The 22,566-nt window shown below is 40.8% G+C and overlaps 1 protein-coding gene across 9 annotated transcripts in view; it reads left to right on the top strand.

Annotated features, from left to right (window-relative positions):
- Positions 1–17,410, top strand: part of dtnba (dystrobrevin, beta a) — a 29,169-nt gene extending 11,759 nt beyond the window's left edge. For 4 of the 9 annotated variants that reach the window (XM_017411989.3, XM_017411988.3, XM_025005021.2 and 1 more), the window contains 17 exons: positions 40–125; positions 1,242–1,396; positions 1,505–1,604; positions 3,028–3,194; positions 3,925–4,046; positions 5,282–5,353; positions 6,678–6,755; positions 7,896–7,983; positions 8,813–8,892; positions 10,026–10,139; positions 13,378–13,474; positions 13,690–13,710; positions 13,827–13,980; positions 14,838–14,927; positions 15,078–15,125; positions 16,136–16,172; positions 16,827–17,410. In XM_017411989.3, coding sequence (XP_017267478.1) covers positions 40–125; positions 1,242–1,396; positions 1,505–1,604; positions 3,028–3,194; positions 3,925–4,046; positions 5,282–5,353; positions 6,678–6,755; positions 7,896–7,983; positions 8,813–8,892; positions 10,026–10,139; positions 13,378–13,474; positions 13,690–13,710; positions 13,827–13,980; positions 14,838–14,927; positions 15,078–15,125; positions 16,136–16,143 — 1,480 coding nt within the window. In that variant the 3' untranslated portion in view covers positions 16,144–16,172; positions 16,827–17,410. Of the gene's footprint in view, positions 1–39; positions 126–1,241; positions 1,397–1,504; positions 1,605–3,027; positions 3,195–3,924; positions 4,047–5,281; positions 5,354–6,539; positions 6,619–6,677; positions 6,756–7,895; positions 7,984–8,812; positions 8,893–10,025; positions 10,140–13,377; positions 13,475–13,689; positions 13,711–13,826; positions 13,981–14,837; positions 14,928–15,077; positions 15,126–16,135; positions 16,177–16,826 lie in introns of those variants that run through there. The other 5 variants (XM_017411991.3, XM_037981570.1, XM_037981569.1 and 2 more) reach the window with 5 other exon arrangements.
- The last annotated feature ends 5,156 nt before the right edge of the window (positions 17,411–22,566 follow it).

Genomic DNA, 22,566 nt, shown 5'->3' with positions numbered 1-22,566 from the left:
CAGTTCTGTGAAGATGTTGTTGTTGTTTTTTCGTCCCAGTGAGCCAGAGAGCCGTCTGATGGTTCTCTCCGTGAAGGCGATGCTGGCCACTCTGTGTGGAGGGAAGCTGGTGGATAAACTTCGCTGTGAGTTTCTGTCGACGCCACAGAATCTGTGACAGATCGGTTATTCAAACGATTCAAAGGCTACTCAGTGTAGTTTCATTGACTTTATTTACAAATGTTCACTGGAATATAAAAATCACAAATAAGGACCTGTTACAAAAACTTTTAGCATTTTCATAATTAAAAATATGAAAATGTTATTCCTTAAAGAAATACATATCACTCATTGCCTTGTATGCCGTAGTTTTTAAAGGTGAATGCATTGTTAGCTATATTTTAATAATCCCAACCTGGGAAGTTGTTTTGCAGCAGCAGCAGACAAATAAAAACGAACTGGAAGGTGGAAAATCAAGATACAGCTCAAAACTGTGCAAAGTATGAATAAACAATAACTTAAAAATGCAAAATAGGCTCAAAATGTGCAATAAATTAGCTCTCAGCTACTACCACACCAAAATTCAGCTCCATGTCTGTAAAAAAATAGCAGTTATTTGCTAATAACAGTTGGCTGTGGCGGCCATCTTGAATTGAGTTGACTCCAAAAGGTAATCAGTTGTAGACGTACAACCAATGATTACTTTCTGAGAGGTTAATTAAAATCCATCCAGTGGTTCATGAAATATTTTGCTAATATCCAGACAGGCAAAGGAACACACACTCACACACTGACAGTTACATGATTGCCCTCCTTTGATGGCGGAGTACAATAATTAAGAGCTGAACAATAGATAGGATTATTTGTCTTGGTGACCACGCTGCATGTTGTCTGCTGTAGGTCATCTCTTCTGTTCTGATAACACAAATCAAACTGAAGCCATGAAATTCATCTAGACCTCCTACAAGCTGTCACATGCCGTGTGTTTTTATCTGGCAGCAGGGCGGTTTTGGAACAAGCTGAAAAGTACAACATCAAAACGCTCGTATCAAACGAAGCCCTCCCCTGTGGATATAAAGCGGTTAACCGCTCGGTTCACGACGAGCTCATGAGTGTGAGATAAAAGCAGAAAAGTCACATGCAACACTGCCTCCAGCTAGTCTTCTCAAAACGAGAATCCTGTGATTTCTGTCATAAAGCAGACCTCCAGAGTTATCGGCATGAAGAAATAGCCCAAATGTTGTGTTTGTGTGTGTTTGCAGACGTCTTTTCTCAGGTGTCTGACTCCAAGGGGGTCCTGGTACCGTCCAAGTTCGACAGTTTCCTCAGGGAGGCTCTGAAGCTGCCCACTGCTGTACATGAAGGTCCGTCCTTTGGTTACACACACGCCGTGGGACGCGCCTGTTTCCCCCAACAGGTACACACACTTCCTCCACTTCAGCAGCAAGCGGATAAACAGAGAACATAGGAGGCTGTCTGTCGCGTGTTGCGTTGACGTTTGAGCGGTTTTCTTCTTGTTGTACAGAAGAGGGTGATGCTCAACATGTTCCTGGACGTTGTAGCTGAGCCCCCTGAGTGTCTCGTCTGGCTGCCTCTGATGCATCGCATGGCCGACGTGGAGCACAGTACACACACACACACACTACATCTCACTATGCCACAGTGATGATTGCAGTCATTCAAAGCTTTAGACCTCGACTATATTACTTTGTATTGTAAAAAATATACATATTTTTCCTTCAGTCTGGAACAAAATGTCTCCAGAAAAGAAATCAGAAATTCTAACAGATCCTGAAGTACCCACGCTTGGCCTGTAGGTGGCAACGATGTTAACGCTGCATAAATAAAAAGAAGAGAAGGGAGTAATAAAGTATATTGGGCACTTCTAGTTATTCTTCTAAAACGGTAGTAGCTTGCTGAATGATTTTTTATTGACTATGTTGGACTTTTTTTTCCTGATAATCAAAAGCCTTTCTTGTAGTGTTGCATATCATCCGCTGCCTTTCATTCAGAGGTTTAGACTAAGATTGTCTTCAGCTGGTTTTATACTCCCCAAGACGTTAGGGATACCCCAGAGGAAGCCACTCCTCCCGCAGCACGCCATTTTGGGAAATCGGTTTGATTCGTGTCGCTGTAACACTGTGAGAATCACAGAGGTGATGGAGGAGGACGAGAACATCTTATTTCAGGATGTCGGTCGGTGGTTTGACAACCGTCGAGTCCTGCAGGAGAGCTCCCAGCAGTTGATACTCCCAACGTGACCGTGGCCACACTGGTTCCCGAGCGTGGCCGCATTAACCACGCCCACTTCACATTTCTGGCCAATCACACAATAGTTGCCGCAAACCCCCTGGAGAAAAAAGTTCTGCTCAGAACTTGTGTCCTGCTGCTCTTCTTCTTCTTCTTCTTCTTCTTCTTCTTCTTCTTCTTCCAGCTGTTCTCTTTTCAGGGGTCTCCACACCGAGTCGTCCTCCTTCATCTAACTCCTCTCTAACTGCATCCATATCTGTCCTCTTTGTCTCTAACATCCTTCTGTCCCTCCTCTGGACATGTCCAAACCGTCTCTAACTTTATCTCCCAGTCCTTCAACCTGTGCTGGACCTCTGATGTCCTCATTCCTGATCCTGTCCATCCTCGTCCCTCCCAAGGAGAACGTCAACACCTTCAGCTCTGACACTTCCTGTTCTGTCTCCAAACCAAACAACATGGCTGCTCTCACAACTATCTGTAAACCTTTCCTTTGACCTTTGACCTTTCCTGCCACCCTTTTGTCACAGATCACTCCTGAGACTTTTCTCCATCCTGCCTGGACTCTCTTCTTTGCCTCATTAATCGTAAAATGTCTAAAAAGTAAAGTAAACTGCATCAACATTGTTCCCTTTAAAATCTGTGCTTGTTATCACTTCAGTGCAATAAAAAGCGAGTTAAGAAACCTTTATGCAATTTTAAAAATAGGGGTCCCAACAAAAACATCATTAATTTTTACCTTTATGTTCGGTTGTAGCTTATATATGGTCTGACTCAGATTTCTGTCTTCACTTTTTACAGTTAACCATCCGGTGACGTGCTCCTTCTGCCGTAGTAACAGTATGACCGGCTTCCGTTATCGCTGCCTCCGCTGCCGTGGTTACCAGCTCTGCCAGAACTGCTTTTGGCGTGGCAATGCCAGCGGCTCCCACAGCAACCAGCACCAGATGAAGGAGCACTCCTACTGGGTGAGTCGCTGCCCAGTGTCACGCCAGGGGACACTCTCCGCGGAGTCAGGATAATCAAAACAGATAAACTGGCTTTAATTTAAAATCCTCCAAACGTGCAGCAGGAAATAAATCCAAATGTTGTTTTTTCCTTCTTGTTGATCATGACGTGTTTATGTCTAAGTGACAGTAACACTGCCACAGGATCTGCAGAAAGTTTTCAGTAGCTGGAGGGGGAAATGTTTGTAATGAAGAAATAATGAATTCATAGATACAGACTTGATTGTTGAATTATTCATCGCACAGTCTTGGCATATCTTGTCTTATAAATGTTTCAGTTGCAGGAATAAGAACCTCCCAGTCTCCAGCCTGTCCTACAGATCCTTCTTATCACACGCAGCTCCTGCTAATAACCTTTGGCACCTTTTACAGTTTCCATCCTGGCTGAGTTTTCAGTTTTATTTTTTATTCACATTCTCATGCGCTTCTTTCGGAGCCGCGTGCGACTAAATTTGACTGTTACAACACGGCGCCGGTCAGATTTATTCGTTTTAACTCATCGGTTCCTGCTCCTCAAGCTTCCAGGAAAGAGTTTTAATTCATGTGCTGCAGCAAAACAACAGGAAATGTGCTGCGATAATTGTTTAATTAGAGGAAGTCCAGTGGTTCACTCAGATACAGGCAGTTACATTATCGCCCGCCTTCCATAGAGACTTATCTAACTGTAACTTATCTGAATTTGTGTTTGCAGAAGTCGCCGGCGAAGAAGTTTGGCCAAGCTCTGAGCAGGACTCTGAGCTGCGTGTCGAGGGAGCCCCCCCACCCGGTTTACTCCGAGGAGCCCGAGAAGACGCTGAACCTCGCCAACATCGTGTACGACATCCAGGACGCACAACTCGGCGTCTGCTGTTTACTGAGCTGTTTAACATTAACAGGGATTGATTAACAGTTTCAGTCGTAAAGATGGGATCGTTTTTACATTTTTAAAGATGTGAGCCATCTGTTTCGTTTCACGTTTTATTTTTGTTAATCTTTGTCAGCTAAATGTTAAAAACGTAGCAACATTCAACCTAAAAAAGCACAAGGCTAGCCAGAAGCTAAAAGGAGCAAAAGCTTAGCTACAAGCTAAAAGGAGCACAAAGCTAGCTACAAGCTAAAAGGGGACAAGGCTAGCTACAAGCTAAAGGGACCACAAGGCTAGCTACAAGCTAAAAGGACCACAAGGCTAGCTACAAGCTAAAAGGAGTAAAACAATAGCTAGAAGAAGCAAAACACCAAATAAGAGTAACAAAAGGTCAGCTACAGTTAAAGTATAAAAAGTTAGCTAAAAGAAGCAAAATATTAACTAAAAGCAGCTAAGCTGTAGCTAAATGTAGCACAAGACTAGCTACAAGCTAAAAGGAACAAAGTTCTAGCTAGAAGCTTAAAAGAGTAAAAGGTTAGCTAAAAGCTAAAAGTAGCAAAAGTTTTGCTTAAAGTAGAGCAAAATAAAATAAATATAAATATGAAAATTGAGCCTGTTTTTGAAGGAACTGAAGAGATCTGATTTTATTTTCACGGAGAAAATATTTGTTAAGTATTTAGAAAGTTATAAAAGCCAAAACAAGAAGTCACAGCAACAGCTGACTCAGTGTTCACACAGTGAAATAAAGTTTAATGGCTGCATGTTTTGGTCCTCATCATGTTTTCACTGATGCAGTTACATGCTAATCTAAACCCCGCCCCTTTGGTTGCTCCGCCCCCCGCGGTGGATCAGTACTGTTTTAATGTCCAAACTGCAGCCGACCGGGTCACTGCAGACCTGCAGGCAGTGAATTCAGATCGAACCGAGCAGATGTGAGTACGTTAACGCCGCTCTGGGAGGCTAACCTTCACTTCTCCCTTCATAGACGAGTATTTTCAGTAGGTCGGTTCTTTCTCTGCCTCTGTTGATCTTTGGCCCGTCTGCGTTTGCTCAGAACGTAATGATTCACTGTTGCATGAATGCACTTTGGAGCACGTGACGGTGTGTGGGTATGTCGACCGTGAGGAGGACTCTGTTGAAATGTTTCAGTTCTGCTGCCCCGCTGGGAAGAAAGTTCTTATTTGTCATTTATTTGTTTGCGCAGCCCCACCAGGCCGGTTGGGAACACCAACGAGACCATGTTGCTGTCCTCATCAGCGCCAGAGTCCTGCAAAAGGTAACGACTGCCACGAGCTGTGGAGAAATATTAACTCCACTGAACACTTTCTGTTAGCAGCGCACAGCTGCACAAATGGGACATTTACTCATTTTGAAAGGAAACGTTTATGTGTTGTAATGATAAAATGTCAGGGTTTGTAAACTGCTGCTGCTTTATATTGTCTTTATTTTTGTGCATAACTGATTGAGTGAGTATTAAGGCTACAGTGCAGGCAAATGGCAGCGTGAACGGGACAAATCCCATTTTTTTTCATGTCCAACCCAGGACTTACTAATTATCTTTTACTAATATTTAAACAAATCAAATTTTATAACCTTTATAAATAATCAAACAGCATGACTGGTGATAAGAAAATCTCAGGATGGTACACCAGAACCAACAGCCGTGACAGACTTTTAGTAGTTTAAGGCTCCATTCACTCTGCAGGTAAATACGACCCGATTCAGATTTGTTTTTGCCTCTGTGTGACACATATCAGATTTCTTCATGGCAGTGTGAAGGTGACGAATCAGATCAGGTCTTTTCCATATGTGGAACTGAATCGGATACACATCCGGTGTTTCTCAAAGCGCAGTGTGAACGTCCACGGAGGTCCCTGACGTCAAAGTCCCTCCGCTCTTCATCCACACATGCCTCTGCACAGGTCATAACATTTGAGCTCTTTTTCTTCTCTCATCTTTTACCATTTGGACGTACAGCTTCAGCATCAACACACACACGCTAACACTCGCAGCGTCCATATAGTGTGGCGTCATGTCTTCTTCTGCGCCTGCGGGTCACGTCAGGGAACTGTTCACGCCAGAGTCTGACGGAGGTCGCAAAAAAAATCTGAATTGAGCATCAAGACCTGCAGTGATTGTAGCCTTAAAGATAAATATTCCCATTAAAAGATCTGAAAAAATGCAGTTTTTAGTCATTCCACTTTCCTTATGTTTCATAGAGAAACAAGTTATTGATGGATATAAAATCAATGGGGAGTAAAAAAGACCAAAACCTGAACCTTTACCAGATTGTTGTTTAAATTGTCAGCAGAGGAGTCGTTTAAAATCTGCAATAAAGTTTAATTTTCAAAGTGTTTGCTCATATTTGCTCCAGAAAAACATCAAAGAGCTAAATATATAAAGGAAATATGTTAACGAGTCTTTGTTTTTTTTTGATAAATTCTAAATTGTGCATGCGACAGCTGAAGATTTTCAGTTTCCCACGGAGAGCAGCCTGAGGGACTCACGTTTCCTGCAGCCTCGGGAGGAGACGCACGTCAGGCATTAAGACGTTGTTCTCCGCAACTCGAGAGGCGCTGACAGTTTGTCTCTCCTCCCAGTTTGTCTGCGGCTCAGCGAATGAACGAGGAGCACGCTCTGATCGCGGCGTATGTGAACCGACTGCAGAGCGGCCCGTGGTGAGAGGATCACAGACACACGGGGCGGGGGACGGGTCTAATACAGCTGGGGCGTAAAAAGCAAGGCAACAGTTACTTTTAATATTTGATCTCTTGGCAAAGGAGGATTTTCTTCTTGTGTAAAAGACATATTACTCACTGATATACAGTCAAAGGCATAAAAAAATGTTGTTCTGCAATCATCTGGTGTAAAATTTTATTTTATCATTGTGTGGAGTAGATTTATGGAATAGATTGAGTGATGAGTTAAAAAAAGTACAAATATAAACCAACTTTAAAAAACTGCTTAAAAAAGAGCTTATTGGGAAATATGTTATGTAAGATGAGTGTTTCAAAGACCAATAATGTTATTGATGATATAAAATGTTTAAATAATTGTATATTTAAAGATGAGAATGGGAGATTTCAGTGTCATGTAATGTGAAAATAATTTCAGTTTATTTGGTGTTTGGAGATTCAAATGTTAATAAGTTGATGAGTATGAGAGGGGCAGGAAATTCTAAGATCTCTTATCTTCAAACAGATAATGTAAGATTGCATGTCTTGCATGGGCAAGACAATTTGTTTTAATTATATATATATATATATATATATATATATATTTTTTTTTTTTTTTTCCTTGCTTATATTTTGTCTGTTCAAAAATAAGACAAAGAAAGAAAGAAAGAAAGAAAATGCCGTAAGTACTCTTGAAGATAAAAGCTGACTCAGTGATAGAAACCCCCTCGTTTGCACAGCAAATATAAAAATATAAAAATCAGACGGAAGATAAAAAGCTGAGGAAAGTCATGTCTATAGGAGATTTGTACGTATATGTTTGTTTTGGTAATTTAAGTCCTTCAAAAACCTACAAACCTACAAAGTATTTCTCCTGTTGATTAGATTTGTTGATGAATTTAAGACACAAGAAAGTGGTTTTAAACCTTTAGTTTGCAGTTCTCTCCTTACATCGTTACCCCAAACAGAATAAAAACAACATTTACAGAATGTCAGCTTTATTGTAAATTTGTCGTCTCTTTCTTATTTTTATTCTTTCTAATATTTGGCTTTGTTATCAATCATGTTTTTACCCATTTCTGGTTTGGACCATCAGCTGTATTCGTTGTGTGCGCTCAGTGTTTGTTTCTGGATGTTTTTCAGTGGTCTGGACAGCCCCAGCAGGCAGGACGAGGAACACAAACTGATTGCTCGCTACACCTCCCGACTGGCCGAGACTGAGAGCTCCGGAGTGAGTTAAAAACACTTCCACCTCCACACCTACAAATATAAATACAATAAAATGTTTCACTAAAAGGTCCTGAAGATACTCTGAAGGGGCCTGCCACTTGGAGCGGGAGTTTTTATTTTTCCTTGGCTACCATTTCACCAAATCTTTCCTTAATAAGACCAAAAAATACTGAGTTACAGCCATTTTTAATAGCTTTGGCGACCATCTTGAATTTTTCATTAGCATCCAGTATGTGATGGGGGTTGCTCTTGTCTACTAACATACCAAAATTCAGCTCAATATGTCAAAAATATGGCTGAGTTTAGCTATTTTCAAGTTCAAGGTCACCTGTGTCCTTGACCTTTGACCCTGTGACCTTGAAATCCATAGGTGTCGTCCTTGACCTTGACCTTTGAGGTGTCCAGGTATGCAGTTTGACATTCCTACCACACAAAATGATCAATTTATCAATTTATAGTTTGAACAAGAAACCGTCCACAGCCAACTTTGTCTTTTTCAGTTCAGCTCTGGCGGCCATTTTGAATCGGGTGGACATAAAATACAAACTGATCACACAGGAGCGTCCAGTGATCATTTTGAGGGAGTTTTAACACCTTCCGTCGAGCGGTTAATGAGATATTCCAAAGAGTTTAGACAGGTTTCCAATTCTTTTCCAATGAGGTGTTTTGGCGAACAGCGTCGCCATGGTAACTTGAATTTGTCGATAAAAGTAAAGGCACACACGTGACCGAGCCGGCTGTTTGTTTTGCATTAAATAAAAAATGAATACCAGCAGGTACTCCTCCTCACCGGGAGGAAAAATAACGTTATCGTTGCACGAATGTTTCAGGTGATCCCGACACGGAGCATCAACTTCGACGTGAACAAACAGAAGAGGGAGCTCATTGCTCAGATGGAGTGCAAAAACAGGTACAGAAAACTAAAAAAAATAAAAATAAAGAGGCTCAAAGCAAAAGTTTGGGCTCCTAGTATTGTTAGACGTTTAAGCTTTAATTACTCAGTTTTAAATATTTCTTGTAGCAACTTTACATCAAACTGTTAAGATGGTTTTTAATAAAGTCCACCTAGAATTCAGTAATAAATAAAGATGTTTTTGAGCTACATTAACTGTCATTAACTTGTTCCAAAGACTTATTTTAGTGTCAGTTTCTACCTGGAAAACAACTTTTGTTTATTCAAAATTGACATATTTCTTTATTTTTAATTGTTACAAACCAACTTGCTCATTTGTAATGACTCACCTCTTGTAGAAATAACCTGGTTAGGAGGCATCAACTGTTTTAATTTTTACACTACTGTTAATTAGATGCTTCTGAGGGAACTTATGGCAGCTTATTGTTGAAGTAAAACTTTTAAATTTGCACCGTCATTAAAAAATATCGGAGAACTCAAATCTTTTTTTTAAGAAACCAAACCCTTTTGAAGCGTGACTCCTTCTGTTTTTAACTCCTGCAATTTTTAAAATATAGAAAATTTACACTAACTGTGCTTTAAATTAAAAAAACTAATGAAAACATTAAGCATTTATGCATTTTTTGAAGATAAGTTAAACAAATCTTGACCGGTAATGCCTCGGAACAATCCATTTTTATTTAATGCTTGAGAAAACAGGTCTTATTCTCATAAAAAGGGAGAAGTTATTAATCTTAGTTAGAAAAAAATCTGCGATATTACACAATAATTTGCTTAATATGTTCATTTTATCCTTTAAAGGTGTTTAAAACAAACTTCAAAGCAGCCTGGATGAGTTTGTTGGGTGTAGATACAGAAAAAAATAAAAAATTGACATTATTCTTGACTGAAAACAGGTTTTCTAACTGTAATATTCATTAGTTCTGCTTGTTGGTATTAAATTACCAAATGAACCACATTTGTGTCCCTTCACAATAAAAGCACACTTTATTTTTAATCTTTGTATTCTACATGTTTGTAGTTGTTGTGTTTACAATTAAAGCCAAATGTGGACGCCCACAGCAGCCGTGTGCGTTCTTCTTCTGTTGTTTGTAACGCCTCTGCTGACCGGCGTGTTCGCCGTTTCCCAGGGAGATCCTGGCGGAGATCAAACGCCTCCGCGCGGAGCACGACGCGGCGTGTCAGCCCGGCCCGGAGAAGGGCGGCACCAACCCGACTCTGCTGGCCGAGCTCCGGCAGCTCAGGTAAACTCCCGACCCCGGACCCGCGGAAAAACCTCGGCCAATGGCGGAGTTTTCGCACGTATCAGAGATGTTTAAAAATAAACGGCCGCCGTGTTGCTCAGCGGATCGTATTTCCTGCGTTGTGCCACAGTTTGGGTCAGAATTGGCCTGAAATCCGCTGTGTTGTTCTGCAGCACAGAGGGAGAGTTCTTTATGGCAGATGGCAGCGACAGATGGTTGGATTTTTGCTAAAAATGCCCAATAAGGAAAACATGTTGAAGCTTTTCTGTTAATAAAAAGAAATAATTAAAGCGAAAGAAGGATACTTGAAAACAATGGCCTGTGCCTGCTTTTAAAATATAATTTAATAACTAATATCTGAGTGAATAAAGGTAAATAGAAACACTAATAGTTTTAAAGCTGAAACCACATTGGTAGATAATGTTCAGCATCTTTTTTTCTTTGTAGAAAAAGCAACTTTTCCTGCTTTAATCTGCCGCGGGTCACAGAGATGTCTGCAGCAGTGGAGCCACACGGGGGTGCCAAGTTTTCACATTTAACCCATCGGGCCTTTTGGATCCGGTTTTCTGGTGTCTGCTCCCTCTAGGCCCGTTCCTGCACACAGTCAGAGCTCACAAATGACTCATTCACAGGAAAAGAAAGGGCAAAAGTGCTGTTTTACTTTTAAAAGTCACCCCTTTTTTTTGTTTTTATTGCGATGCATTCACACCTTTATGCACATTTTATTATCCAACTATACCTTCATCAGCATTAAGAAGCTCTTTATGTTGCTTTACACATGAAATATGCTATATTTTTATATATATATATATATATATATATAACAATTTTACAGGACATGCAATAATAAAAAGACTAGACTCACAGGTAAATGTTCTTTATCCCGAACCATTTCGACTCAGTTTCTGTGCATTGGGCTGCAGGGCTTTGCTTTTATTTCACCACTTTCTAAATGAACTATCAACAAATCTCACAAAGTCTTCATCTAATGCTGTTAAAGTCTGAATCTCGGGCTGCTCGCCTTTAATGGATCAGCTGTATGTATTAAATTTGTGACCGAGGAGCCTTTCAGTTACAACATGCAGCACAACACATGCATACATAAATGCAGTATATTTAAATAAATAACGTTTTATCGGACTGCTTTTTGTGAAACCTATTCCATTCTGTAACTTGGAGCTAAATCCTATATCCAGCCAATTAACTGGTTTAAACGTAGTTCCAAAGCTTCTGCTTTATTCTCGACTTCTCTGCAGCAAATATTTACCAAGCCTGTGAATTATAGTTGTCATTTATATTGCTTTCTGACGTGAGATCCAAGAAGTCGCAGAAATCTGTCAGTATATCGTTGGATCACTGCTCTAGTATCAATAACACTGCTCTAGTATCAATAACATAAAGATCTTTTTTACTTTATGACTCAGACTTTTGTTTGGTTTATTTGCTCACTTATTACCAAGCGAGGAGAAGCCAGGAAAGAAAGACAAAAGCTGTTTTTTTTTTGTTTTTTTTTTTGATTTTCCTGCTTTGCGCCATCCAGACCACGTATTGCTTGGGAAAAAAGTGACTCTGAACACCTTTTTTATGTTTACAGATGCAGACAAATTTGTTGGTAAAAGAAGCAAAAAACCCACAAAGTTCACTGAAAAAACTAGAACCTGAATCACTGAATAAAAATGACTGAAAATCTGATGAAAGTCAGAAGTTTCTTTGAATTGTGGTTCAACAGAATGATAAAAATACCCTCAAAAAACTAATGAAACTGGCCTTTTTATACAGTCAGGTGAATCTGTAACTCTAAGACTTCCTCACCTGTCCACAGGTGTCCACAGGTGTTCTGGTCCAGCTCTCAGGTCTGAAGGGTTCCTTCCACAGATGTTCAGCAGGATTTAGATCAGGGCTCAGAGTCCACTTCAGAACGGTCCAATGTTTGGTTCTGACTATGAGCAGCACATCTGGCTCCAGAAAGCCTTGATAGTCTTGAGGTTTCACTGGACCCTGAACAGATCCGGGACCCCCTGAGTCAGAACCAGAACAGAACCGAGCCTCCTCCATGTCCCCCTGTAGGTTCAGGGTTCTGTTCTTTGGTTCTGGTTTGGGTCTGTGGACTCAGAGCTGATGGGACTTGTTGATAAAAAGCTCCAGTTTTGTTTCATCTGTCCAAAGGACGTCCTCCCAGGTCTCCCATGTCCTCAGTCGTCTTCCATGAAGTCCCCTTTGGCTGAGACAAACCGATGGTGTGATCTGACACTGATGACCCTTGACCTTGGAGTTCACCTCTAATCTCATTCTGGGCTCTTTGGTCACCATTTGCCACGTCCAGGGAGGTTGTCTCCGGTCCTGAGGACCTTAACCTTCTGTAGTCTCAGGACGAGACGGTCTTACAGTCTTTAACCTGTCTTTCTGAGCTCCTGAGACAACTCTGTCCTCAGCTTTTTATGTTCCATGTACACACCATGATACCCAACAGCCCTGTGACTACCTGTCGCTCTTTAAACAGACAGACTGATTCCAGGACTGAAGACACCACAGGACATGTCCCTGTGGACAGATTAGTTCCAATGTTTTCTTGGGGTGCCAACCTTTATGTCAAGGCCAGATTCATTAGTTTATTTTTTTAAATAATCTGATTAAACAATAATTCCAAGGAAATATGTGGTTTTTATCAGTTGATTTTTAGTCATTTTTTACATTTTACTACTTTAGTCAGTTTCAGGTTATTTCGGTGACCTTTGTGGGTACAAACACATCTGTCTGCTGTTTAGAGTATTTTATCAGCACTGATTGTTCGAGGTTGCCAGTTTTGCTGCTCCTGTTTTCTCCAAGCGTTCAGCTCAGGAACAAACGCTCGGGAAGTTGTCGGGGATTTTTAGGCCTAATGTTTCTCCGTCCTTTGATCTCCAGTAATCCGTGCTCACATCCAGTGACTTCAGGATTTTATTTTCCTCTGGCAAAGCTCCCTTACCAGGTTTCTCTTCAGGTCTCAGTAATATTATTCTCACTGTGCAGGAAGTGAATCCGGTTTTCATGTTAACTTAAAAAACACCATAAAAAATAAAGTCCTCATTGTGGCGCGAGGAGTTTAATTCCAGGCCTTATTTGTATTGTTTCTCAGTCGATTTTCTTGCCGTTTTCTACAGTCTGCTTTGCTGATTCTCCAGCATCTGCTCTCAGTGGCCGTTTGCACTTCGATTATTTATTCCCGAGACAGTAATGAGGTGTCTGGTTCTTGTTGCAGGCAGAGGAAAGATGAACTGGAGCAGAGGATGTCGTCTCTGCAGGAGAGCAGGAGGGAGCTGATGGTGCAGCTGGAGGGACTCATGAAGCTGCTCAAGGTGAAGCACGCTCTAAATAAAGTCTTCAGGAACGGGGGCATCATTTTCCTGCTTCCCTTACATCTCCATGTTCCTGTCCTCGCTGTAACATTTTCACCGCTGCCATTTCCTCCTGCCTGATTCCACCTTTTCTAGCTCTGGTTGTATCTGACCTTCACTTTTCCATCCCTTTTTCTCCCTGTTTGTTTCCGGCCGCCCGTCTTGTCTTCCTGTAGGACGAGGAGCAGCGGCAGGCAGTAAGTTTACGTCGGGACTCAGAGCTCATATTAGGCTGTCGGTTTCAGCTGTGAGACACAGAGAGACAAAGATTCATCTTCACGTTTGTAACAATCACCATGATTTGATCTCGCAGGCTCAAGCAGCCGGCTCTTCTCACGCCTCGCCATCTCGGCCGAGGCCATCAGCCGTCCACTCCGTAGGTGCCGCTTCTCCTCAGGCTCACGTGTATTTTCCTCAAGACTCCCTCGCCGGGGTGGGCGGCGATGTTCAAGAGGCCTTCGCTCAAGGTAGGACTGAGATTTCCCTCCTGCAGCGCGATTAACGTCTATAATGGTCTTTACAGGTTTATTTTCTGACCACTTTATATTTTTAGTTCAACTTAAAAGGATAAAAACGCACACATATGTGGTGAATAAATGAATCTTTGTTGCTCTAATGTTTGGAGTTTTATTTAGTTTGACCTCCATCAACCCTAAAACTCTCTGTTTTATCAGTTTGGGACACAAGTTGGCTCAAAACGTTGCTCTTCTAGGACGACCGTGTTGCCAGTTATTTGATTGTGTCCCGACGCCAGCAGATTATTTTACCTCAGCAGTCCGCGGTGGACTATAAAATCCTTCACTTCAAGATAAATCAAGGAAAACAATAAAGAAACAACTAATTTGCTGAAGATGATGCTGCGTCATTAATTAAAGTACCTGTTTCTTTTCTGTGACCAGCAGTAATATACTTTAAAAATATTTAAAAAGGGTAATAAAAACACTTTGCATCAGTTTGCCTAAGCCGTGCTTTTAAATAAGTTGTTCTTTAACCTTAAGAAATATGTTTTAGATCAGGGGTATCAAACTCCAGGCCTCAGGACTTCGCTGTCCTGGGAGTTTTAGGTGTTTCTGCTCCAACACACCTGATTCATGCAGTTAAATCACCAGGTGTGTACCTTTATGTACCTGGTACTTCTCTTTTGTATTCAGTATGTACCATTTACTTTCCTGGTAAGCACCAGTTACACAGCAGGTACTTTCTACTGTTTGTTGTCATTTTTACCACACTGAGTCAGAATAACACTTTAAAGTGAGTCATCAGCACTCGTTTGGCATGCGGTGTATTACACCGGATCAAAAATAACCGTTTTTCTTTTCTCCAGGCCCCAGGAGAAACTTGAGGAACGACCTCCTGGTAGCAGCCGACTCCATCACCAACACGGTGTCCTCGCTGGTCAAAGAGCTCCACTCCGGTGAGTTTCAGCTGTCATTTTTAAAGTTTAGAGCAGTCAAAGTTAGTTTCTTACTAACTTTATAGTCAAAAGGTGTAAAGTTAGGGAGAAGTAGAAAAAATAACATCATCACCAGACACACATTGATACTTTATACTTTGTTCTGAACAGATGAAGGTCGGGAGGAGGAGGAGAGGTTGCTGAATGGGAAGGACAGAGGTATTTAGTTTTCTTTTCTATGTAATCATCATCCTGTCTTTAATCACTCACAGTTCACTAACAAACCTAATGGGACAATTATAAACGTAGAGTTACAAAACAGCTGACAGGTGAGCTATAATCATTCATTTCTGAGCAATGAGCACATCTGGATGTAGACAGATGTGTCAGTAAGCCATCAGTAATAAACACAGTAACTAATTTAATTAGGAAACACAGTTCTTGCAGAATCCAGGATCTTTTAAGATTCAGATTCATTTTTCACTGGCCACCGAGTCCCGAACGTCCTTTTTTTTTTCAGGCTTCCTGATTAAGTTTTCAGTGCTGCAGGAGGACAACCAAGTGAAAATAAAAAAAGACTAAATTCTGCTTAAATAAAAGCACAGTAAAAAGGACACCTCAGCTGTCAAAGTAAAGCTGCTCAGGAAACAATCTTTCAAAAACAGGATTTGAAGCTTTTTTTCCAATAAAACTTACAAGTATTTTCTTGAAATCAGCACCCGCTACGAGCTCAAATGTCTCATAGGCTCCTGGAAATGTCTATTTTTTATTTTTAATGAACTTTGGAGCTAAATGTGCAGGAAGCTGGTGCCGTCCGCGTGTTTGTGAGCTCGTCTGGAGTCTCTGCTGCTCCGTCAATCCGACGTCTCATTAGCCATCTTTATGGAGCCCCTCGTTTTTGTTTTTTTTTTACAAGAGGACGTCCTGCGGTGGTCAGACTACTTCCTGGTCTGCTTCCTTGGCTCGGCGTTGGCATTCGTCAGAATACTAACCTGTAGTTGTAATCTAGCGACCTCCAAACAGGCAGACAGGAGGCCGAGTTCAGCTCCGAGTTCAGCTCCGAGGTCACCACGGCAGCTTTTCTGTCCTCTGGAGTTCCTGCAGCACTTGTCCGCTGTAGTCTTGAGTTTTCTTTCTTTCCTACAAACTGCTCTGTGGCATTTGTTTTATTTTCTGACTGCACGTCTCTGTGCTGACTGCTAATAAAGCTGTTTCTTCTTTTCATTCAGCAGGTTAAAATGCTGACAGAACATCAGAAAAAAAAAAGTAAGTCGTCTCCTACCATTTCAATTTTTATATGGGTAATTACACTAAAAACTCCAGCGGAGCATGAAAATACAGCCTAATTCAATCGTTTTAAATGGCTTAACATATTTTCTGGCGCTTTGCACAGTAACAAAATGAAAAAGGTAGGTTTAATTACATATCTGGTTACATTCTCGTCTCTTTGTTGGAAAAAAGGCAGCAACAAAAGGACTTATTTGCTCATGCTTTATGGGAAAATGTGAAGGATTTGATGACTCAACATCTTGTTTATTATCTTTGAACTTGTTTGCACAAGCCTTCCCAAACGGCCAGTCTTTGTGTCCCTCAGATCAGCTTTGTGGTGCCTTTTTTTTTAAAATTTTTTCCTCAAATGGCAAAATTGGAAACCAGGAGCAGAAAGTCTGAACGTTAAAACGAAGACATTTAGAAATCAGATCACAAGCATAAACCTTCGTGTAAGGCATCTTAAAGATATTATTTTTAGTTGCTTTACCGTTTTTCCAGCTCAGTTTGTCATAAAAACTGGAAGCCAAACAAAACCTGCCAATTTTCTTCTGTTCATCGTTATTAAATGATTTTCTGCAGCTCGACTTCATTCATTCTGTTTGTTTCAAAGCGTTAAACTCACACCGATCTTACCTTCTTCTTGGACAGAGTGGTGTTTGATCACGGCCAAAGACGACCGACCCCACCAGGACTAAAGTCTGTCCTCCTATAATCATCGTTAATCAGACGGAGGATTAAAGCTTCTCTGCCAATCAACCAATCACAATGCTGGACACCAAACGGCCGCTCGGTCTCTACTGATGTATAGCTGTGATTCTGTGTGTCTTGTTGCTGTTTTGATTTGATCGTGCGTAGCCAAACAGAAGACTCTGAAGCCAACTGATTCGTACTGTAGCATGTGTGTGAGTGTGCGCTCTGCGTTGTCGAGGAGGAAGAGGGTCGAGGAAGTCGGGGAGGGACACGGACGGGAAGTGGCGATGCGTTTGGGGTGGATTTTAATGCAAAGTTTCAGGACTGGGATGGAGATTGTGCATGTTGGAGAGGAACGTTGAAAAGATGAACTGTAAAATGTAAAGTTTGAGCACTGTGTGCTTGGTATTTATTAGTTTTTCTTTGTGTCACTTACTCATTTTGTGTTTTTGTGTACACGAGGGTGGTCAGATCCTGCTGAGATGTTAAGCTTTAACGGGATGTTTCCGTCTGGTTGAAGCTGTAAAGAATCTTGTTCCTGGTGTCAGAAATCGGAGTGAGTTCTTTAACTGTCCAGAAGTGATGCCAAGATACTGCTCTAACCAAAATATGAAGCCTAACTCGGGTTCTACTGGAGGTTCCTTTCTGTTAAGAAACAACTTTTCTTACTTGATTTGGTGCTGTATAAATGAATCATTGAAGCGTCGTCGTTTCGTCCATATTTGCATGAAGTCTGTTTGAAACCAGGAAGAAAACCGAGCAACGGGTCCAGACTTCACTGCGTGTTCTGGTACTGCAGGCAGAGAGGAAATATTAGATTCCTGGGATGTCTGTTACAGTGTGTTACATCAACAAGGTTTGTTCAGCTTTAAAAAGCTGAAAAGTCTGACATATTTACAGCCCTAATTCTGGAAATGTTGGTGTAAAATGTCAATAAAAACAGAATGCAATGATTTAAAAACCTCATAAACCCATATTTTATTCACAGTGGAACGTAGTAAACTTATCAAATGTTGAAACTAAGAAATTGTACCATTTTATTGGGAAAAACTAATGTAGTTTTAAGTTTTAGAGCAGCATTAAATGTAAATGTGTTGCTCCAGGTCCATGTTTGCCTCTGACATCAGTGTGTAAACATCTGGACCTGAGGAGAGCAGCTGCTGGAGGTTTTAGAGGGAATGTTGTCCCATTCTGTCTGTTCTAAAGCCCTGCCTCTTCTTTGCTGGATGGGCGCAGATGTTGCTCTAAAACCTGTAGATACTTTTCTACATCGATGGAGCCTTTCCAGATGTGTAAGAGGCGTTAATGCACCCCCATACCATCAGAGAGGCAGGCTGGACCTCAGAACAGTTCTCCTCTTTGGTCCAGAGGAGACACATCTGTTCACATCTGGCTTCTTCTTTGCCTGATAGAGCTTTAAGCAGCATTTGTGGACCATGTGTTTCCCATGCTCCGTTGTGAATAAAATATGGGTTTCTGAGATTCCGTTCTGTTTTTATTTACACTTTAAACTACGCTGAGGTTGCTCATCTCCCACTTGAATTATACGTCAGTTCACCCAAACTTACTAAAATGATTCCATGAACTCTTTAGATCCCAAATTAAATCTCACACACCTCGAAGAAGCGATAATTGAAACTCTCCTTCAGGTTTTTTACAGATCCTTTAACCGATTGAGGGATTCGCTCATCAGGACGAGTTTTGGGAACTCTGCCTAGACATTAGACATTAAAGATTCCCACAGATAACCTGGATGTGGTGCTAAACTAGGAAGTAGATGAAACATCGTTCCTGTGGGTCATTAGCTGAGTGTAGTTTGGGTGAAATGATCGACATGAAAAACTTGAAAATCGAGTCCTCTTGACATTTTAACGCTTCCGGTACAGTTTTCTTTTCTTTCTGCTCAAATAACTTCAGCTGCAGTTTAAAGGCTTGTTCAAACAGAATATGTCAATAGTTGAATCAGGGGAATCATGAAGTGTTGTTAAAGTTAAATTTCCCGGAGCTTTCAGCATCGGCAGCATGGTTCGTGTGGCTGACTGGAAGTTGTCGTTTTGTACATTTGAGCTTCTGCTTTCTGTTCTTGCTTCTCATGATTTTTCACAATGAAGACTTAGAAACTCACAAAAATCAGCACGTAGAGCCTGCATCATCCAAAGATGTTTTTGTTTGTTTCATTTTATTTCACAGCATTTTTCTTCTCTTCCGATCAACACGTTTTTCAGCTTTTCCTGTTTTTTTTTTGTTTTGTTTTCCTTTGGTTCCCTTCATGTCTGACTGTTTCCAGTCTACAGACTCGACTGAATGTTTTAAATGATTTTAAAAGAAAGAAATAAATGAACGAGCTCGTGTTTCGGTGGGAGTGAAGAAGTCTGAGGAAGACGGACTTGTCCTGACATGAAACTGTAAACGCCTCCAGCTCTGAACCTGCTGGATCTGATGGTGTGAGTGAAAAAAGTGTATCTGTGTTTCATCTGCAATAAATAATATTTATCATTAAACGCCGAGTTTCTTCTGTCTGCGTGACTGCTAAGGCTGTTCAGAAACAGGAAAACAGCCGTCCTGTCAGGATCGCAGCTCTTGATCAGTTTGGCAAAACAAACAAACACGTTTAATGTAGAAAATCTGTGGAAGGAGCTGAAAACCTCACTTCATGTTCTGTTACTGGAAAGCAATCGTTTGTAAAACTTCTGCACTTCCCTCGTCTGCTGTCCAGCATTTCTAAATCATGATATCACCGCAGCTCCACTCGGAACCAAGAGGAACAGACTGAAATGATTTTTTTTTCCCGCAATACACAAGTCAAACCAGTATTTTGTTTACTGCAGCCTGTACAATTCTGCAATAAGATCCAAGTTTCTGTGATTAAACAGATATTTGTCCCTGATTTGACCCGTTTTTATTATTAAAGGGGATAAAGTTTTTGCGTGTTTGTGTGGATTATCTGGTTCATGAGATAACAGACAAACCAACCAACCAACACGACAGAAAACCCGACCTCCTTGGTGGATTGGATGTTCACGTGCAACTGATCAACTTTTAGAGTCAACCCCATTCAAGATGGCCGCCACAACTACACAACTAAGCAACCTCAGCCACCACAGAAATGGCTTCGACTCAGTTTTTTCAGATAATGAGCACAAATTTGGTGTAGAAGCAGCTGCATGTTGTTCGACATCTTTATTTAAAATATTAGCATTAAATGTTTGTCTGTTAGCAAAATATCTCATGAACCACTTGGCAGGTTTTAGTAAAACTCAAAGCAACCATCGGATGCACGTCTACGACTTGATTAACTTTTGGAGTTAAGGTGGCCACCGCGGCTGATCAAAGAAATGTGACCTTTGCTGACAAAATGAGCCACAAAGAGGAATTTTAAAACATTTAATTCATTTCATTTTTAAACTCTCTGTCTCAGAAGCTTCAAAATGAAATGTAGTTTGTTGAAATTTGGCAATTTATCACCAAACAACAAGCTGGTTTTGGTTCTGAAAACTGGATTTTTTTTATTGGTCTGGAGTGACGACAAAGTTATATTTAAAAAAAAACAAAAAAGAGAAATCACCGGGCTTCACAATAATGCCAAACATTATACAAAGGGATTTCCTGGCGGCAGAAAAAAAGGGTCGATTTCAAAAGAAAATTACAAGACAAAGGATCATTTTTGAAAACATACCTCTGAGAAAACTTCAATTTACAGGTAGGTTAGGAAGCTTATATACTATTTTAGTTACTGGGATCGCTCAATGGCGTCTTTATTTTGCTCTGCAGCATGACTCGTTTTTCCAGAACGGGTTACAAATGGTTATAGCTCGGTCCATTTTACAGATTTTGTGCTAAAATTTGGTTTTGTAGAAGCAGATTCTGGGTAATCCGTCTTCCTCGGTTGCTCCTCTCTCGTGGTGTGCCGCAGGGCTCCATTCTCGGTCCCCTCCTTTTCTCTCTCTGTGCTGCCACTTGGATCAGATTTACAGATATTGTGCTAAAATTTGGTGTGGTAGTAGCTGAAAGTCGTCCACTACTTGTACTCTGGGTGCTAACTGATCACATGACCTCTTGCGATACCGCAGGAGATCACACATAAGGACGTTTATACGGTTTCAACGTTGTGGTTTCTCATCATTAGATGATCTTAGTCTAAAGCTTCGGCATTAAGGCCAGGAGGGAGATATGCATTCCTTCAAGAAACACTGGGATTTTAATGTTTTAGTGTCTTCTGTTAATCTGGAGGAACGGTGCTCCTGATTCCCATCAGAGGTCAGATGTGGGTTTGTGAGGGTCTGTAAAGTGGGGGTGTTAGCTATTGTTTAAACAGAGCTGATTCAGGCGGGTTCATTGTTTGTGACCTCTTCATGGCAGCAATAAATAACCCCCTACACACACACACACACACACACAGACACACACAGACACACACACACACATGCTGCTGTTATGATCCTGTGCAATAAAGATCACCTTTTTCTTCTCAGAGGTCACCCTGAGTTTAAACTTCTTTAAGGGAGGGAAAAAACAGCTTTTCACAACAAAACAAATGTTTATTAGATCTGACAAACAAAACAATTTATTTAGAGTTTTTCTGTAAATTAAACGTGTCATAAAATAAACAGTAAACTCGTAAAATAGTAAATTAAATGCATTCCTATACCAGTATTTTAGGATGTGCAGTTAATGAAGTGAACAAAAAGTCCTTTTTGTTTTAAAACTACAAACATAAAAGCAGTTTTAAATTAAATATTTTTTCTTGGTTGTTGTCAAGTCTTTTGCTTTAATTTCTCATTCATATACATTCTTTAGATTATTTAAACTATACAGCTTCTGTTTAGACTTTCAAATCAATCAAACACAACAAAAAGTACAAATTGTGAAGAGATTCCTAATCAACTTCTTTTAAAATTTCAAAAAATAATATTTTTTTTTATTCTGCATTAGTTGATGCCTTTTATAAATACACATCTACTGGTTACTTTCTGGGAGTTTTAATAAAATGAAGATATTTTGCGAACAGACAGACAGAGTTGACTCCAAATAGATAAACAAAGATCTTGTGCAATCTGTCTCAGTCGCAGCTACTACCACACCAAATTTTGGGGCAAAAGCTGCACAAATCAACACTTATTATGGCCAATGTTGTGTTTTTTAATGTCACTTGGCTGTGGAGGCCATCTTGAATCTGGCTGACTCCAGTGGTTAATCAGATGCACATCCAATGATTGCTTTCTGAGAGTTTCATTCAAATCCGTCCAATTGTTTGTGAAATATTTTGCTAACAGACAAGCACACGAACACCAAAGTGGGCAAAAACATGATTGTTTGCCTTCCACTTTTGGCTGCGGGCGATAACTAACCGATTTATTTCACTTTTCAAAGTTTAAGGTGTGTATATTCAAGAAATAACATCTCACCGGGGTCATGACCCCTACAGTTCACAAGTTGAACGAGTTCAACACCACAAAGCAGCTGTGTGTGTTGCTTTAAAAATAGGATTTGTGTTTAAAATCTCAAAATGGCGTCGACTCATCGCCCTGCCGCGAGCGAAGACCCGTTAGGTCCGGCTTTTAATTTAACCCTTTCCGCTTCGTACACCTGTCTGCTCGGGTCCGGCGTTAGGACCCCGCGGAAAACGTGCCGCAGACTCTGCGGCTCGTGAGAGAGAGAGAGAGAGAGAGAGAGAGAGAGAGAGAGAGAGAGTGCGCGC

This window comes from Kryptolebias marmoratus, linkage group LG19 (genome assembly GCF_001649575.2).
Source record: "Kryptolebias marmoratus isolate JLee-2015 linkage group LG19, ASM164957v2, whole genome shotgun sequence".
Lineage (NCBI taxonomy): Eukaryota > Metazoa > Chordata > Actinopteri > Cyprinodontiformes > Rivulidae > Kryptolebias > Kryptolebias marmoratus.
Note: the sequence above shows the minus strand (reverse complement) of the source record. Positions and strands in the feature narration are given on the sequence as shown.